The 20213-nt window shown below is 40.3% G+C and overlaps 1 protein-coding gene across 2 annotated transcripts in view; it reads right to left on the bottom strand.

Moving 5' to 3' along the window:
• The window catches only part of fmn1 (formin 1), a 411005-nt gene that overhangs the window by 191771 nt on the left and 199021 nt on the right, over nt 1–20213 (bottom strand). For both annotated transcript variants that reach the window (XM_072266825.1, XM_072266835.1), the window contains one exon: nt 17730–17880. In XM_072266825.1, the coding sequence (XP_072122926.1) occupies nt 17730–17880 (151 nt within the window). The remainder of the gene's footprint in view (nt 1–17729; nt 17881–20213) is intronic.

Raw genomic sequence — 20213 nt, 5'->3', positions numbered from 1 at the left:
TCTCTACATCTTAACTTAAACTATTTTTAAAATCTTCCAATATGATAATGGCAAGACAACAACCATCTATTTACATTAATACTGCATTAATCTGTTTTTAAAAATTATTTCCACATTCTCATCAGCTTCACACACAAAATGCTGGAGAAACTCAGCAGGCCAGACAGCATCTACAGAAAAAAGTAAACAAACAATATTTTGGGCTGAGGCTCCTCATCAGGGCAGGGTTTAATTCTGACCTTGGGTGTTGTCTGTGTGGAGTTTGCATGTTATCCCTGTGACCATGTCCACTGCCAAGATGCGCTGTCAACCATTTCCAGGCTTTTTCTGAGATATTATAAGTTCTAGGGAAGAAGGAGGATTTGGGCCCTTATGAAGGGTCTTGGCCCGAAATGCCAACTGTTTACTCTTTTCCATAGATGCTGCCAGGCCTGCTGAGTTCCTCCAGCATTTTGTGTGTGTGGCTTGGAATTCCAGCATCTGCAGATTTTCTCATGTTTGTGGTTCTCATCAGTTTCAACCACTTGGCTACACAATAGGGAAAACTTAACTGGCTGATTAACTTAGTTACATCTTTAGGATGTAGAAGAACATGGACATAGGGAGAACATGTGAATTCCACACAAACAACACCCAAGGTCAGGATTAAATCCAGATCTCTGCTGCTGACATGCAGTGGCTTTGTCTGTTGAACAAATGTGCCACTGCAGTGCTTTTCAGATTATATTACTTTATACTTCATTCTGGGCTAGATCATCTCAGACCCCCAGTCAGCTGCCTGGTTGAGTTGTCCACAATCTCCATTCTCCCTCTGAGACATCGTAAGCTCTGGGCAACAAGCATGCCTCAGACAATATAATCACAATCCCCTGATCACTTTTGATGGTTCCATAGAAGTCAAATTCTTTTCTAATATTTGTTTAAATTTATCTAATAGTCAAGGACATTTCAGAACAACTTAAACAGGTGTAAATAATTTTACAATGTAAAGAAAAAAAATTGAGAGCATATTATATCACTAATAAATAAGTTAAAAGTACACATTAGGATAAGGTAAAGCAAACACTCATATATATTATCATAGCACCTATCCCACAGGGTAGATATCCCATTCAAACAATTGGTTTGGGACTGGCTTGCAGCAATTGGAAGATCAAATGTATGGCATCCAACTTGCACATGATGCTTCTAACTTCTGCACATGCAAAAGTCAGAAGCATTATGAACTGTAATCTGGCAGTTAATCAATAAGTGAAAGAGGCATCACACTCAGCCTTTCTGAACTTGATATTTCTGCCCTTTAAAACTAGAAACAGAAAGGTAAGTCTTGTATTACAAACCATAGAAGATTTTTAATAATATTTATGCAGTAATTGCTAATTATTGCCTATTGCTTAGGCACAATTATTGATGTGGAGTCATATCCTTCCAGTATCAAATTTCCCAAAGGAATTTAAAAGAAAACATGTCACAAGTTTACTTTCTTACATACCCATTCATTCTTTTAATCAGTCTTTTTTTCACTCTCTGCACCTGATTAGATATTGAATTTATCCCTTTAATTCACTCACTTTTCAATCTTTCCTTCATTTACTTCCCAAACCTTAAATGGTTCTTAAACGACTTTGCACTGTTTACTCAGGCGCCAGATGTCTTGTTTCTCTCAATGCACTATCATCAATTTGCACTAGAAGTTACATAGATCAGGATTCCAGTCTGTTCAATGTTTTAGAAAGATGTGATATCATAATAAAACAACTTTAGCTAGCCATGTCTTTACATGCATCTCATATAAATTTAAGTAGAATCAGCATGATTCAAAGTTTGCATCAATCTGATAACATAATTCAAATGCAATGAATAAAAGTAACCAGTGGGGTTTTTGGAACTTGTTTATAGAGAGGCCACCATGATCGATCCAGTGAAGTTGGTGTGGGAGTGCACAGGCACCATGAGGCTGGCAGAGATATGAATCACGTCCTTTGGAAACTACACTATTCTATAAACTACAGAAGTACCAATGAAAGACAGCATCTAATCTTTGCTGAAATGTTAGTTAGCAGTCTGGATTGATCCCAAAATGCTGCAAGCAATGTAAACACATTTACATTACTGGTAATGTCTGTAATAAGTAAAATTAATAGAAATTTTTAAAATGGAGAAAATAAAATTAAATGGCCTTACAAAGCTAATTATATTCTCAAAATTCCTCAATGTTTCAGTTCTATGACATAATATGGCACAAACTGATTTTTGCAAATGCTTTTGATCATATTTGGAAGAAATCCACACAAGAACATTATTCAAGTTTGCCAATTCATTCATTAACCTAAATTTGGTGAAACTATTTAGACTCTATTCTGTTAAATATGCAAGCTTACAGGAAAAAAAAGACCTCCGAGTATAGGTCTCCTTAAGTATCAGTATGACTGTCTGTGTGGAGCCCCAGGAAATGGGTAAGATTTTTAATGGATATTTCTCATTGGATTTACTGCAGAGAAGATCATGGAAGCCAGAGTACTGATGAAATTGAGTTCTGATGTCTTAGACCATACAAGTTTGCAGATAATACCACTATGGTGAGCCAAATCTCAAATAATGGTAAGTCAGAGTACAGAAGGGCCTGGTGTCATATCTACGACCCCCATCTTCCCCTCAATGTCAGCAAAACAAAAGAGCTGGACTTTGGGAAGGGGGTGGTGCATATGCTCCTGTTTACATAAACAGTGCTAACATTGAGTGTGTTGAGAGCTTCAAGTTCCTTGGAATGAGCATCATCATTAGCTGTCTTGATCAAACTACATCAATGCATAGCTAAGAAAAGTCACCAGCAGCTCTACTTCCTCAAGAGGCTGAATAAATTTAGTATGTCCTTTTAGATTCCCACCAATTTTATAGTCTATTTGTTAGTACAATTTTATGATCTACAAACCATTACAATTTACATGTCCACCCTACATATGAATGACAGCGATGCCTCTCTTCCTGATAGGCTGAATGTTTTCTATGCATGATTTGATGTAATGAATGATGTGACATCAGGGAAAATCCTCTCTCCCTTGAGGAATAGACACACTGTTTGACTGCAGCCGAGGAGAAGAGGATCCTAAACAGGGTAAACCCACGCAAAGCTGTGGGGTTGGACAACATACCTAGTCAGGTGCTGAGGGATTGTGCAGCTCAGCTAACAGAGGTCTTAAGGGATATCGTTAACATCTCTTTGCAACAGTTCACTGTTTCTGCAGGCTTCAAAGCAGCCACCATACCACTCATACCTTGGCCTTTCACTCTGTCCCATCCTACCTAGAAACCAGGTTGTCATGGTAGCATAGCAGTTAGTGTGAGGCTATTGCGGCTCACGGTGTCAGAGTTCAATTCTGGTGTTCTCCGTAAGCAGGTTTGTACATTCTTTCCTGTATGCACATGTTTCCCTACCATGGTCCAAAAGACGTACCGGTTAGTAGGTTAATCAGTCATTGTAAATTGTCCTGTGTTTAGGCAAGGGTTAAACTGGTGCATTGCTGGGTGACGCGGTTCAAAGCGCTGAAAGGCCTGTTCTACGCTGTACCTCTAAATAAAGTAAAGTAAATGAAATGATGCCTCATTCGCCAAGACGTTGTTCGTCAATTTCAGCTTGGCGTTTAACACAAACATTCCTAGAGGCTAGAGTGTAATCCATCCTCGTGTAATCAACACCCCTCTTTGTAACTGCATCTTGGGCTTCTTCATGGTAAGATGTCAGTCAGTTTGAATTGGCAACAACATCTCAAACTCCATCATGCTGAGGAATGGTGCACTCCAGGGTCGTGTGCCCAGCCTGCTACTGTTCATGCTGATTACCCACGACTGCACTGCCAGATTCAGCTCAAACCGCATCATCAGGTTCACTGATGCTATTACAGTGGTTGGCCTCATCAGCAACAATGATGAGTTGGCTTACAGAGAAGAGGTAGAGAGGCTTGTTAAATGGTGTGAGAACAATATCCTGAGTTTCAATGTGGACAAGAGAAAAGAAATGATTGTGGACTTCAAAAAGGCATAGTATGGCCACTCTCCATCGCACATCAACGGCTTTGCAGTGGAGAGAGTGAAGAGCAGCAAATTCCTTGGGGTGCACACAACGGATGATCTAACCTGGACCCACACCTCCTTACTCGTCAAGAAGGCACAGCAGCATCTACAATTTTTGAGGTGATTGAAACATTCAAGGCTCCTCACCCCCCATTCTAACAACTTTCTGCAGGAGCTGCACTGGAAGTATCCTTTCCGGCTGCATCATTGTGTGGTGTACAAGCTGCAAGGCATCAGACTACAAGACCCTACAGAGGACACAGAGGACAGTAGCAACCATCAAGAGGATCATTAGCTCTCCCTCCCGCACCCCACCCCAACAATTTCCGGGAACTTGCAGATAAAGGGCCCAAAGATTGCTACCACCCATTCCACAACTTCTTTGACCCACTACTGTCAGGAGGGAAGTACAGCAGCATCAGGATTAGAACTGCCAGACTGCTAACAACTTCTTCCCTTAAGCTATGAGACTAAGGAATAGGACAGAAAGCTGTTTACCGCTTTCTGTAATGTTTCATGTTTACCTGTGCTACACACCACATGCATTTTGAATTATATTTTATGAACTTATTTAGGGTAATATTTTGTTTTATGTGTTGTGTGTGTGTATATATATTGTGGGTGCACGTGGTCCAGAGTTGTACCATATGTACAGTAAGATGCCAATAAATTTGTATGTGAATTTTTATCAATGCACTATATACTGTATCTTATCTGGATGCATCACAACAACTGCTCTGCGTATGATCACAAGAAACTTCAGATTTGTGGACACAACTCAGCACATCATGGACTCCATTTACACTTCTCGGTACAGCAGCCAGCATAATTAAAGGCAGCACTTCACTGTACATTCTTCCTTATCCGCCATCTTATCAGGGAGAAGATACAAAAAACCTGAAAGCACATACTACAAGGCTCAAGGACAGCTTCTATAACACTACTGAGTGAACCCCTAGCATGAAAAGATGGACTTCGTCACACACCCTACCTTCTTTATAGACTTGCACCTTATTGTCTGCCTGCAATGCACCCTCTGTACTGTAACATTTTATTCTGCATTCCATTACGGTTTTACCTTGTACTACCTCAATGAACTACTGTGATGAAATTATGTGTATGGACAGTATTCAAAACAAACCTTTCACTGTGGCAACAATAATAAACCAATATACAAATTACCAAAGATGCTGCATTGACAGTCTTAAAGCATATAGTGTGCATGCGCCGGTCGTGCATGCAACCTGTTACAGCCGTTCCAGACCAGTATTCTTACTTTTTTCTTCTTACTTTTTAAACTTACATTATGTTTTGTATTTTTTTTTTGCATGGTAACACGTCGAAGCTGCACCCTCTCTAACATGCTGGTAGAGAGAGTTTTATTTGGGTTTTTAGCACTGGAAATAGTTACATTCCGACACGTCTCATTAGTGGGACAGAAGCATGGTAGCATTGTGTATTCCAGGGACCACCTTATGCTGGCCGGTTTAGCGGGCAGAGCGGCGGACACCCCTGCTGAAATCTGGAGGAAAACACACAGAGGATGCAGAGGGGGATCACAAAGTCGAGGAAAGAGGACCGGGTCGAGACAACAGAGACTTATGGAGAAGAGGAGTTCGGTGAGTAATAAAATGGACGAGTTCACGGCGCTAGCCAGGCGTCAGAGAACATTTCGGGAGTGCAGTGTTATGTGTTTTACTGGAACGGGGCTGCACGAGGACATACCCGATCAAATATTTTCCATGGACGGCTTCCAGACTGTCCAGGCTGACTGGAAGTGCACTGAGAGCGGTAAGTGTAAAGGAGTTGGGTGCTTACTGTTCTGGTCAACAACAGATGGTGCAATCCTGGTCATATTACGATCGAGGAACGTGTTTGTAGACCGGATATTGAACTTTTTGCTGTTGGACTTCGGCCATATTCCACTGAGATACAACACTGGGCGGCACAGGAGGTTGTTCCTGCCTGTGGCCACCGAACTTGCAGCTCCACCCGTGGAGGGTCAGACACTCTGAGCCAATAGGCTGGTCCTGGACTTATTTTCCATCTGGCATAGTTTGTGTTTTGTTGTTTGATTGTTTGTGGTTTTTGTATTGCTATATTTATGCTCTATTCTTGGTTGGTGCGGCTGTAACGAAACCCAATTTCCCTCGGGATCAATAAAGTCTATCTATCTATCTATCTATTTATTAAGGTGGTTAATTACCAGGAACTGAAAAGTCCATTCTTGCACTTCATGGGGAGCTAGGGAAGAAATTATGGAGGCCCTTGCAGATATATTTGTGTTATCTTAAGCCATGGGTGAAGTTCTGAAAGACTGGAGTGCAGCTCACGCTGTATCATTATTTAAAAAGGGCAGCAAAGACAAGCCAGCTGAGCCTCATACCATGGTGGCTAAGTTACTGGAGAGGAATCTGAGGGACAGGATTTATTTATTTACTGAGATACAGCGAGAAATTGGCTCCTGTGAGCCTTTGAGCCAAGCTGCCCGGCAACACACCTCCCACCCCCGATTTAACCCCAGCCTCATCGTGGGACGATTTACAAAGACCAATTAACCTACCAACCGGTACGGCTTTGGACTGTGGGAGGAATCTTGAGGAAAGCCATGCAGTCACAGAGAGAACGTCCAAACTCCATACAAACAGTGGCGGGAACTGAACCCAGTCTCTGGTACTGTAAAGTGTTGTGGTCACCACTACGCTACCGTGCTACCCTAGTCAGTATTTGGATAGACAAGGACTGATCAGGGTAATCAGCATGGCTTTGTGCCGGGGAATCTGCTAAGGTTTTTCAAAGTGATAAAACTTATGAGCAAAGTCGTGGATGTTGATCAAATGGACTTCAGCAAGCCCATTGATAAGGTCCTGCATCGAAAGCTCGTCTGAAAGGTTACATTGCAAAGGCTCCAGTGAGAGCCAACTAAGTGGACACATAATTGGCTTGTTAGGATGGAGAGGGATGATGGGTTTGGTTGTTAGACTGGCGAGTCTCTGTTCCCACTGTTTCATTACACATATAAACAGTTTGAAGAAGTGGCATAGTTAACACTTGAGAGGAATAGTTAGAGGCATAAGACATGCAGATAACACCAAAATCAGAAGCAGGTTTAATATCACTAGCATACGCTAAATAAACAAAGGTTATCAAAAATTATAGGGGGTTCTCGATCAGCTAGGTAATTGGGCTGAGAAATGGTAAATGGTATTCAATTCAAATACAGTAAGTGTTAAGTGTTGCATTTTGGAAGGTAAACTAGGGTAGGACTTTTAAAGTGAAAGAAAGTTCCTAGGATAAGGAAATTATTCCTTGGAGTGGGCAGAGATATAACAACAAAATGTTTTAGACATCTGTACAGGTAAATGGATAGGAAAAATTTACATGGATGTGTGCCTAACTTTGACAGGCATCTTAGCATGGATGAGATGGGGCAAAGGACCTGTTTTCATGCTGTATTATCTATGACTGTATAATTTGAACTCTTTACATGCTTTAATGTTAAGGCTGATGTCAATATTAATGCTAAAGTTTCTTATTTATTTCCTACATGGGAGATCAATGGACTCCGGTCATCTTATCAGAAGCAGTTCAGTATCCCAGCAATAGAATCATAGAGCCAGAATCTTTCCTTCCCCACTATTCTCACTCTTCATTTCCAAGGGGGTGATGCTCAGTTAACTTTATCCTCCACTCATGATCCCTGCAGCAAAGGCAAGCAGTCAGCACAGGAGGAGGAATTAGAACCCAGGCCAGAGGAAGAGAATAAACATGCAGCAGGTTCACATCAGATCACTACAGAAACAGAATAAAGGAGAAAAACCAGGCTGTATAGTAACAGACACTAACCACTTCCTGGAGTAAGTGCTTTGGGAGCTGTCCAAGTCTCACGTTATATTAGGTAAAGCATGAGAAACTAATGATTTCATGCCTTTAGGAAAATATAAAATTTTGTTAATTGACAAGTGGACTAATATTAAGAAAAATCTAATGCAGGGTCAGCGACATTAACCATTAACTTCTTTACTCTGTTCACAGATGCTGCCTAACCTGCTGAATATCTCAAGTCTTCTTTGCTTGAATCTCATATTTGCAGAATCCACTGGTTTTTTTTTGCTTCAGGAAAGAATATGTTATCATATACTCAAGAAATGAGATAATCATTTACTTGCTGTTTTTTGAGGAGCTTAGAATGAGTTAAGGCAATGTGCACTTATATGGTACTAATACATTCAACCAGTGGCAATAGCTGTATTACTATGGAGAGGAAAGAAAGTTCTCTTGTTTTCTGGGAGGAGACTGGTGGTTGACAGAATTGTCTAATGTTATAAGAAGAGGGGAAAAGAAATTGAGGCTGTGGTATCATAGATAGCTATGTTCCCTCAAAGCAAGTACAGTATTTAAGCAATGGCATGTGCTGCGATGTCTCACTTAAATGCTTTAAGAACTTCCTGTTACTTCTCTTCCATAATAACTGCATTCAGAAGTATATCCACTAGGATTTCCACACCTGCTGACAACTGTTAACACCAAGTGGGACAAATTAGAACTTTCCTCATGGGTGACCTTATGTAAAACAAACAGGTGCCTAATAGAATAAAAATGAAAGACTTTAAAATATATTTCTTAGTTGCCAAATGCTGCAAAACAAGAATTGATTCTATTGTCAGGGTCAACCATGGATGTTGTGTTCTAGTTGTCTATGCAAGCCAGGGCTGTACAATATGGAGAGCAAGCTGTTTCCCACACAGCTGACAAATCCAAAAGAACAGCATAGACCGATACAGTTTGGCACCAGAGGCATTGCAGGAGTTGCCACTCAGTGTTGAACTCAACATAGGACTGCCTGAGGGACTCAAGTTCCAAATTTTTTTCCCTTGGGGTTTACTTCCAAAACCTTCCCCATGAGTGAATATAGCCTCAAGGCAGCGGAGGCTTGAGATCAGAGTTTTCCTTCTCCTTGGTCAGCTGCCAGCCACACCCTGACATGCCCCATCTGCCTGAAATGACTGGTTTTAAGCCACCAGTAACCCACCTTTGCCCCTTCCCCTGTCAGTAGAAATGATTCTGCCAGGTTTAGGAGCTAAAGCCATACATGAGGGCCAGGAGGTGGACTTGTTTGTCAAAAGCTATTTAAGATGAACGCCATTGGGAGCATTTAATAGGTCACGTGAGCTCATCCCCATGACACTTAACCCATCCCCCCTCCGCCTTCACCACCAGTTACGATAACCTTAAGGAACCCAATTTTAATGAAGCTAGCAGAAATATATAAAAAAAACAAGGTTAGCCAATCCCAGAGAAATCACTTAACACAACTCCTGAGATTCTACAGATTCCTCTTTCTTACAAATGGCTGCCATCCAAGCTGTATCTCCTTCATTAGACCCTGTGTTATTGGAGATACAGAAACCAGTTCCAAAGACTTAAAGAACTCCTGCTTTAAAATCAGGAACAGTTGTGGGTCACAGGGCTAACATTCCTATCCACTATATTTCTTCCTGCTCTGTCACTTCTGTGCATTTTCAACCCACAACAAGCAAATGCAGATTAAAAGTAAACTTATTCAGTTACTTTAATGAAATCCAAGATGATACAATAAAATTCACAGAATCATAGAAATCTACAGCACACTACAGGTCCTTCAGTCTGCAATGTTGTGCCGACCACATAACCTTTTCTAGAAACTGCCTAGAATTAACCTACTGCATATCCCTTTATTTTTCTAAGTCCCTATCTAAAAGTCTCGTAAAAGACCCTATTGTATCCGCCTCTACCACTGTCACTATCAGTGCATTCTACACACCCACCACTCTCTGTGTAAGACACTTACCTCTGACATCCCCTTTGTACCTACTTCCAAGCACCTTAAATCTATGCCCCCTCGTGTTAGCCATTTCAACCCTGGGAAAAAGCCTCTGGCTATCCACATGATCAATGCCTCTCATCATCGTATATACCTCTATCAGGTCACTTCTCATCCTCCATCACTCCAAGGAGAAAAGGCCAAGTTCACTCAACTGATTCTCGTAAGGCATGCTCTCCAATCCAGGCAACATCCTTGTAAATCTCCTCTACACTTTCTCTATAGTATCCACATCCTTCCTGTAGTGAGGTAACCAGAACTGAACACAGTCCTCCAAGTGGGGTCTTACTAAGGGCTTATATAGCTTTAACATTACCTTATGGCTCTTGAACTCAATCCCACAGTTGATGAAGGCCATCACACCATATGCCTTTTTAACAACACTATCAACCTGCATCTTGATCCAATTTAAAACCTTATACAGTGGATTGGTTTCATCTGTTGAATATGAAATATACATTTGGAGTTATGGAATGAAATCCCACATGCAGTGTTATATTGCTCTTCATACTTTAACTTCACAATGCTATTAAAATGCAGATGTTATTATTTTGTAATTTTAGATGTTTGAGTTTTATTACTTTTTTGTTGTTGGCATATTAATCAATAAAAATTCATGGTTTTAACAGACTTACCAAGTTATTTCTGAAGGATACAAAATGGTTATCTGTCAACATACCAACTAAAAGATCTAAAAATTCTTGAAAAGCCAAAAAGCTACAGATACTGAAAATCTGAAATAAAAACCAAAAATATGCTGGAAATGCCCAGCACACCAGGCAGTATCTATGAAAAGAGAATCAGTATTAGCATTTCAACTCAATGACACTTCATTGGATCTGACTTCTTTTTTCCAGGTGCTGGAAACTGAAGTGAAGGCTATTTTTTCAATTATGCATTGAAAGGTTCATTCAATCATCAGAAACAAAACATCTGTATCTGTTTTCCACATTTATGGCCATACTTATGTTCGAAAGTATCAGATGTACTTGATTTTCAATCCTTTTAACTTCTGAAAAAAAAAATATTCAGCATATTCTGAGGTTAGGAGGGGCATCTAAGGGTGTATATAGCAGAAGACCATGTGACATAGGAGCAGAAGTAGGCCATTTGGCCCATCGAGTCTGCTCCTCCATTCAATAATGGCTGATTCTTTTTTCCCCTCCTCAGCCCCACTCTCTGGCCTTCTCCCCTTTCGATGCCGTGTCCTATCAAGCTCGGCCCTAAATGCATCCAACAATCTGGCCTTCACAGATGCCTGTGGTAATAAATTCCACAAATTCACCTCCCTCTGGCTAAAGAAGTTTCTCTGCATCTCTGTTTTAAATGGATACCCCTTTATCCTGAGGTTGTGCTCTCCCACCATGGGAAACATCCTTTCCACATCTACTCTGTCCAGGCCTTTCAACATTCAAAAGGTTTGAATAAGATTCCCCCCATCCTTCTAAATTCCGGCGAGTATAGACCCAGAACTATCAAACATTCCTTGTATGACAACCTTTTAATTCCTGGAATCATCCTTGTGAACTTTCTCTGAACCCTCTCCAATGCCAGCACATCTTTTCTTAGATGAGGACCCCAAAACTGTTCACAATACTCCAGGTGACACCTCACCAGTGCCTTATAAAGCCTCAGCATCACATCCCTGCTCTTGTATTCCAGGCCTTTTGAAATGAATGCTAACATTGCATTTGCCTTCTTTACCACTGATTCAACCTGCAAGTTAACCTTTAGGGTGTTCTGCACAAGGATTCTTAAGTCCCTTTGCATCTCGTATTTTTGGATTTTCTCCGTTTAGAAAATTGTCTGTATATTTATTTCTTTATCAAAGTGCATAACCCTGCATTTCCAACATTGTATTTAATTTGCCATCTTCTTGCCCATTCTCCTAATCTGCCTAAGTCCTTCTGCAGCCTACCTGTTTTCTCAACACTACCTGCCCCTCTACCAATCTTCGTATCATCTGCAAACTTGGCAATAGAATAATCTATTCCATCATCTAAATCATTGATGTAGAGCATAACAAAATGCGGACCCAACACTGACCCCTGCGGAACACCAATAGTCATTGGCAGCCAACTAGACACGGGTCCTTTTATTCCCACCCGCTGCCTCCTACCAATCAGTTAATTCTCCAACCATGCCGATAACTTTTCTGTAATACCATGGGCTCTTAACTTGGTAAGCAGCTTCATGTGTGGCACCTTGTCAAACGCCTTCTGAAAGTCCAAATATACAACATCTGCTACATTCCCCTTAACTATCCTACTTGTAATCTCCTCAAATAATTCCATCAGGTTTGTCAGGCAAGATTTTCTCTCAAGGAAACCACACTGATTTTGTCCTATCTTGTCCTGTGTCACCAAGTACTCCATAACCTCATCCTTAGCAATTGACTCCAACATCCTCCCACCTCTGAAGTCAAGCTAAGTAACTGGTCTATAATTTCCTTTCTGTTGCCTTCCTCCTTTCTTGAAGAGTGGAGTGACATTTGCAATTTTCCAGACCTCAGGCACCATGCCAGAATCCAATGATTTTTGAAAAGTCATTTCTAATGTCTCCACAATTTCTACTGCTACGTCTTTCAGAAACCTAGGGTGCAGTTCATCTGGTCTGGGTGACTTGTGTATCCTTAGGTCTTACAGCTTTTTGAGCACCTTCTCCCTTGTAATAGTAACTGCACTCACTTCTCTTCCCTCACACCCTTCAACATCTGGCACACTGCTGGTGTCTTCCACAGTGAAGACGGATGGAAGTACTCATTTAGTTCATCAGCCATTATTATTTCTCTGGCCTCATTTTCTTGCGGGGCTATATCCACTCACAATTCTCTTTTATTTTTTACATACTTGAAAAAGCTCTTACTAGCCACTTTAATATTGCCTGCTAGCTTGCTTTCATATTTCATCTTTTCCCTCTTAATGATTATTTTATCTGCTCTCTGTAGGTATTTTAAAAGCCTCCCAATCGTCTATTTTCCCGCTAATTTTTGCTTTGTTATGTGTAACACTACTGCTATGCTGTAGGTATTTCATTTTTAGCAGATCTGTAAGAGCAATCTGTTCTACTTTCAGCCTGTTTGGGTTTGAGCTGAGAAAAGGGGCCTTGTTGTTCAATTTCGGAATGTGGTGTCAGCCATTCAGGATGGTGGAACTGAGAAGAGGTTCCAGAGAGTTTTTAGATAGATAGATAGATAGATAGACATACTTTATTGATCCCAAGGGAAATTGGGTTTCGTTACAGTTGCATCAAATGAGAATAGAGTATAAATATAACAATATAAAATTATGAATAATTAAATAATAATATGTAAATTATGCCAGATGGAAATAAGTCCAGGACCAGCCTATTGGCTCAGGGTGTCTGACCCTCCAAGGGAGGAGTTGTAAAGTTTGATGGCCATAGGCAGGAATGACTTCCTAAGACGCTCTGTGTTGCATCTCGGTGGAATGAGTCTCTGGCTGAATGTACTCCTGTGCCCAACCAGTACATTATGTAGTGGATGGGAGACATTGTCCAAGATGGCATTCAACTTGGACAGCATCCTCTTTTCAGACACCACCGTCGGTGAGGGACACTGGTTGGGTCAAGGACGTTGTTGGCGGTAGCTGGGAGAAGACAGGAGGAAAGATGGTTGAGGAAGCCGTCCCTGTTGCACAAGGTGATTTCTGCAGATGAATGGCTTCAAGGAGGAAGGACCAAAACTCCCATGGGAGAGCCCATTTGTTTTGAGTGACATTCAGAAGGTGCAGTGTGTATATTGAAAACAATGGCTTCTGGGAGATTGGTGGCCCAACATACTTATGTGACTGCTTAATATAATGGGCCCTTTTTGTTTTATCCTTTCCTTTCTTTAATAACTGATTGCTTAAGTTAACATTCTGAAATATGCTTCTCTATAAATATATGCAGTGTACAATCTGTTATTTTTTGCTGACAGCCAATTGCCAGCGGCAGTAAATCACACAGCATTCAAACTGGGTTTTAGGTGGGAGAGACATCCCAACCTCACGGACTAGGTGGGACCAAAGTAGTATACACCCTAGACATAAGAGGCCTGAGAAAGGTGGGTTTCTTGCCATGAGCCCAGTGGCTGTTAGCGAGGGGCTAATGGACTGCATTTCCAGAGACACCCAGTAAATACAGGGTTTCATATTCCCTCTCTTACGCCTTCACATTAGCTTTGACTTCCTTTGACAGCCATGGTTGTACTATTTTGTCATTTGAGTATTTCTTTGTTTTTGGAATACACCTATCCTGCACCTTTCTTATTTTCCCCAGAAACTCACACCATTGCTGCTCTGCTGTCAACCTTGCCAGCATCTCCTTCCAATTTACTTTAGCCAGCTCCCCTCTCATACCACTGTAATTTCTTTTACTCCACTGAAATACTGCTGTGTCAGACTTTACTTTCTCCTTATCAAGTTTCAAGTTGAATTCAATCATATTGTGATCACTGCCTCCTAAAGATTCTTTTACCTTAAACTCCCAGATTACCTCCACTTCTTTACATAACACCCAATCCAGTATAGCTGATCCCCTAGTAGGCTCAACGACAAAATGCTCCAAAAAGCTATCTCATAGACATCCAACAATCTCACTCTTGAGATCCATTGCCAACCTGATTTTCCCCAATCGACCTGCATGTTGCAATCTCCCATTACTATCATAACGTTGTCCTTTTGACACACCTTTTCTGTCTCCTGTTGTAATCTGTGGTACACATCCCAGCTCCTGTTGGGAGGCCTGTGTATAACTGCCATCAGAGTCCTTTTACCTTTGCAGTTCTTTAACTTAACACACAAGGATTCAACATCTTCTGATCCTATGTCACATCTTTCTTCTGATTTGATGTCATTGTTTACCAGCAGAGCCACGCCACCCCCTCTGCCTACCTTCCTATCCTTCTGATACAATGTGTAACCTTGGACATTCAGCTCCCAACTACAACCATCCTTCAGCCACGATTCAGTGATGGCCACAACATTAAACCTGACAATCTATAATAGTACAGGAAGATCACCCACCTTATTTCTTATACTCTGTGCATTTGAGATATGACACTTTGAGTACTGTATTTGCTACCCTTTTTGATTCTGCATCCCTAATGCACTGGCACTCACCCTACCGGCTGCAAATTTGTCCTATCATCAGGCTGCCTGCGTGCTATCTTTGCTTTTTTACCATCCGTCCTATCCTGAGTCCCTTCACTCAGGTTCCCGCCTCCTGCAACACAGACTAATATGTCGACAGTTTCTGTCTGCTGATTGCAGAAGTACTTTGAGAATGAATTTAACAATTCAACTCTTTCTAGAGACAATAGATCATCTTTGCAGAAAGAGCATGAAAAAAGCTGTCTGTAGGTAACATTTTACATGTTAAGGTTATTACCTTGAAACATTAACTCACAAAGACACAAGAAAGTAGGAGCAAGAAGGCCACCATGCCCCTCAAGCTTGACCCACCATTCAACATGATCATACCTAATCTATGCTGGCCTCAACTCCTCTTCTGCACTTGTTCTGCAATTGACAATAAACTGGACTGGTCAAAGAACACTGAGGCTGTCTACAAGAAGGGTCAGAGCCTTCTCTATTTCCTGAGGAGACTGAGGTCCTTTAACATCTGCCGGACGATGCTGAGGATGTTCTACGAGTCTGTGGTGGCCAGTGCTATCATGTTTGCTGTTGTGTGCTGGGGCAGCAGGCTGAGGATAGCAGACATCAACAGAATCAACAAACTCATTCGTAAGGCCAGTGATGTTGTGGGGATGGAACTGGACTCTCTCACGGTGGTGTCTGAAAAGAGGATGCTGTCCAAGTTGTATGCCATCTTGGTCAATGTCTCCCATCCACTACATAATGTACTGAGTGGGCACAGGAGTACATTCAGCCAGAGACTCATTCCACCGAGATGCAGCACTGAGCGTCATAGGAAGTCATTCCTGCCTGTGGCCATCAAACTTTACAACTCCTCCCTTGGGGGGGGTCAGACATCCTGAGCCAATAGGCTGGTCCGGGACTTATTTCATAATTTACTGGCATAATTTACATATTACTATTTAACTATTTATGGTTCTATTACTATTTATTACTTATGGAGCAACTGTAACGAAAACCAATTTCCCCCGGGATTAATAAAGTATGACTATGACTATTTGTTCTTCATGAACCTCAATTCCTTGATCTTTCAAACATTTTATTTCTACCTCCACCACTGTTGAGGGTGAAAAATCCCAGAGGTCACTCTGAGATGGAATTTCGAAGCACCACTCTTTTAAATGACCTGCCTCTTGCCTCCGCATTTTATCCACTTGTGACTCTCCCACTAGTGAAACCATCTCAACATCTCCCCATTGCTGTACACTCTGCTCACACGTGACTGCACAGCCAGACATCTGAGCAATTACATCATCACATTGGCCAATGACACGACAGTGGTGGCGATTATCACTAACTACAATGAGACAGCCTACAGTGAGGAGGTGCAAGAGCTCGAAGCCTGGTGCCAGGCAAATAACCTCTTCCTTATTGTCAACAAGACAAAGGAGATGGTTCTTGACTTCAGGAAAACTTGCAGCACTCACCCCCATCCCTTACATTAGCGGCACAGCAATGGAAACCGTAAGCAATTTCAAACTTCTGGGAGCATACATCACACACAACCTCTCATGATCCCAAGACATTTCCTCCACAGTCAAAAAAGCTCACCAATGCCTCTACTTTTTGAGGAGGCTGAAGAGAGCTGGACTTTGCACATCCATACTCATGTCATTTTACAGATGTGCAGTAGAGAGCATCCTAACAAGCTGCATCACTGCTTGGCACAGAAACTGCACAGGAAGGCTCTACAATGGGTAGTCAAAATTGAAAATGTATCATGGGCACTATATAAAAAGGTGCCAGAAATGGGCCGATAACATCATTAGCAGATCCCACGCACACTGCTCATGGACTGTTTGTCCCACTCCCATCAGGGAAGAGGCTACATAACATCCAGGCCAGGGCCATCAGACTCAAAAACAAGCAGTAAGGCTGATCAACACCTCCACCCACTAACTCCACCGCTACTTTATTATTTCCCATCTGTCACCTTATGTACATCCTAACATTACAATCAAACCACGTATATAACCTATTATGGTGTGTTTATTATTATCATTATTATTATTATTATGTTCTTTATCTAACGTTCCTTTTTGTGCTGCATCAGATGTCGAGAAACAATTACTTCATTCTCTTTATGCTTGTGTACAGGAAACTGCATTAAACAATCTTAAATCTTGAATCTGTGAAACACCCATTGGATCTGATATGTTTGAATAAGGACATCTTATTACTTTTAAAATGTCATTTTTTTTTATCTCCACATAAGAAAGTACCTTACTCAATAGATCAGAAAGTACCTTGCTTAATAGATGTGCATAGTTTGCTGAGGATTATCTGCAATTTCTGTTACATTTAAGGCTAAATTTCATTGTTGAAACTGGGGATAGGATGCCTTAATCAGGCAGAGTAACTGATTTTCTTGCCGTATTTTAGTTCTGAGATGTTACAATGTGGCAGCAATTCCAAAGAAATATAAATTTAAAGATGAAAAATTCATGATGTGGAATAACATTATGAAAAATGACCATTGAGATATGTTAACTGAGGAAGTAAAATTAATGTGATTATAAGTAGTTTCATGCCACTGCAGTTCTAAAATAATTGTTTTATAATTTCAACAGCAGATCGTCATCTATATCTGTACCCACTATTAAGGATGTTAAGGAACTCATAAAAAGTTAACTAACCTTTTTTGTTTTGTTTGTCTTTTGATAGGTGTCTGATAATGGCTTCTTTTTTTCCTTTGTTGCTGCTTTAGAAAAAAGCTCTTCAAATTTTTCAGCATCTTGGATACAAGGTTCTTCTAATGATTCCCAAATTGTTGACACTTCAGCATCACTAAGATAATAGAGTAAATAATTATTTGTAATATACTGGACTTCCTACAAGATAGATGTATTGCTTTAACATGAACAGTTCATTAAGTGTAATAAGAGAAAACAAAGCAAATTAAAAACTAAGCTGTGACACAAACCTTTATGGTAGCACGCCAACTCAAAAAAAAAAGTGCAATTTGAAACATGCAAGCAGAAATTTATCAACAATGTCCAGTTTTTGGGTAACTGATAGATTTCCCAATGTACCAACAAGGCAGGCAAATCTATATATTTGTTATAATTGTTACGAATCAGATTTGCACCATCCACCTAAATGATAAAGGCCAATGCATTGCCATTTAGCAATTCATCTAAAACAGGCAACCAATTTTATTGCATATGCAAGTTAGAAAAATAACATGTGTTTGACATTGAACGGCAGGAATGTTTGAGGGGCATTTAGGCAGGCGCACATGGACAGGCAGGAGGAGAGGAGACAGATCATATGCAGGCAGGTGGGAATTTCTTATATTGGCATTATGGTTAGCACAGACATGATAGACCGACACCATAGTTACTTTGTTGCATTGCTCTATGTTCTATGTAATGAAGTGGGCATTGATCCACTCCTCTCCATCTGATTACACCCTAGTTTTGTTTACTCAGGGATTTTTGTTAGTTTTGAAGTGGTTCAGTCTTATTTATGTTTTGCTGGCAGTCAATTAAGGATCAGAAACAAATGCTGCAATTGCCCATGACCTATAAATGAACAAAAGGATAATAATCACTGTCATCACATGTCTCTTCTCACCATTGACTTGAGGATCTGGCATTCTCCTAATGATCCTCCCGGCTTTAATCACAGACTCTTGCTCATTTTCCTCCAATATAAAAGTGGTTCCCATTGTAATTGCATAACAAAACCTTGCCAGTTCTTGTTCTAATAACATTTTCCAATTTTTTACAAAAAAGATCTGTAATCACCCAAAATAATACAACATCAACAATGAAACTCTGATGGTTCCCCCACCCCCCACCCGGCCTCTGAAAGAAACATACTAGAGTATGGAAGAGAAAGAGAACTTACAATTAAAATTGCTTGGAGCTTATATTTAAAAAACTATATCCATTCAAGTCATTGGGTCTGGACAGAAATACAGAGTAATATTGTGTTTGGTATACAGAAGATACTAACTGGAATTAGGAAGTGTGATATGATATTAATCTGAAATGATAATTTTTCTGGCTATATAAAGTATATTTTGGATAAATGCATAATTACCTAAAGGAAAATTCTTTCGAGGACAGTCATGAAATTGCTATAAGTTGAAAGTTGTGGCAGTGAACAAGATATTGCAGTACAGGCAAATACAACAGGTAAAAGGAATTGAGAAAACTTGGAATGATGTTCTTTCAGCAACATCAAGTGTGCTTTTTTCAAATAAAATACACTATGTCAAAGTCCTGCATAGATTTCTATTCATATATTCCATTGTAAATTGAAAATTTAGCATTTACCATGATCATAAAGATAATCAGAAAAATACAGGGTTGGCAAACATGTGCCCTAACTGACTCTTATCCGCTCAGTTCTACAGAACTGCAACAGAGGTCCAGCCACAGCAGCTGGAATGTTTCCATCCACAGCAACATAACTTTCAATTCCAGATAGCTGTTTTAATTCTTTCTGAATAAGTAAAACAAAATCAATTCCATTTTCTCATTGGGTCTTCTCCATAAGAAAGGGCAGTTGGATGAGGGGTACTGTAAAGTATTCTGTTTGTGCTTTGTATCTTGTTGCTATTAAACCAATAGGTCTTACAAGGAAATGATGCATCTGGTGCAACATAAATATACTGCCCAAATAATATTTTTGAACTAACTCAACCTTATTTGTTTCAAAACTATTATAATGCAGTAAAAAGGCTATTTGTTATTAATTGTGAATATGTCCCTTGGGCCAATATTACATACGTTAAATAAGCAGGCTTTCTCCATCATATTAAGAAGCAGTTTAATTTTATGCCTCAAATAAATTTCACTAAATGTACTTGTATAACTTTAGGAACATTTACAAACAAAGCAGTTCAAAATGCCTTGTAAAAACTGTAATTGGAACTTTCCACTCATTCATCATCAAAACAAGGAAAAATAGTCATGAACTCATTGACTGGGCAAGAATTCCTTCATTGTTTGCAGAGCTGATAGAAATGGCCTTGTGTGAAAAATGTGGTTTCTTTCTATATGATGTAATTGGTGTGAGTGTGAGTGTGTGTGTGTGTGTGTGTGTGTGTGTGTGTGTGTGTGTGTGTGTGTGTGTGTGTGTGTGTGTGTGTGTGTTTGTGTTCATATTCC

Source organism: Mobula birostris, chromosome 1 (genome assembly GCF_030028105.1).
Source record: "Mobula birostris isolate sMobBir1 chromosome 1, sMobBir1.hap1, whole genome shotgun sequence".
Taxonomy (NCBI): Eukaryota; Metazoa; Chordata; class Chondrichthyes; order Myliobatiformes; family Myliobatidae; genus Mobula; species Mobula birostris.
Note: the sequence above shows the minus strand (reverse complement) of the source record. Positions and strands in the feature narration are given on the sequence as shown.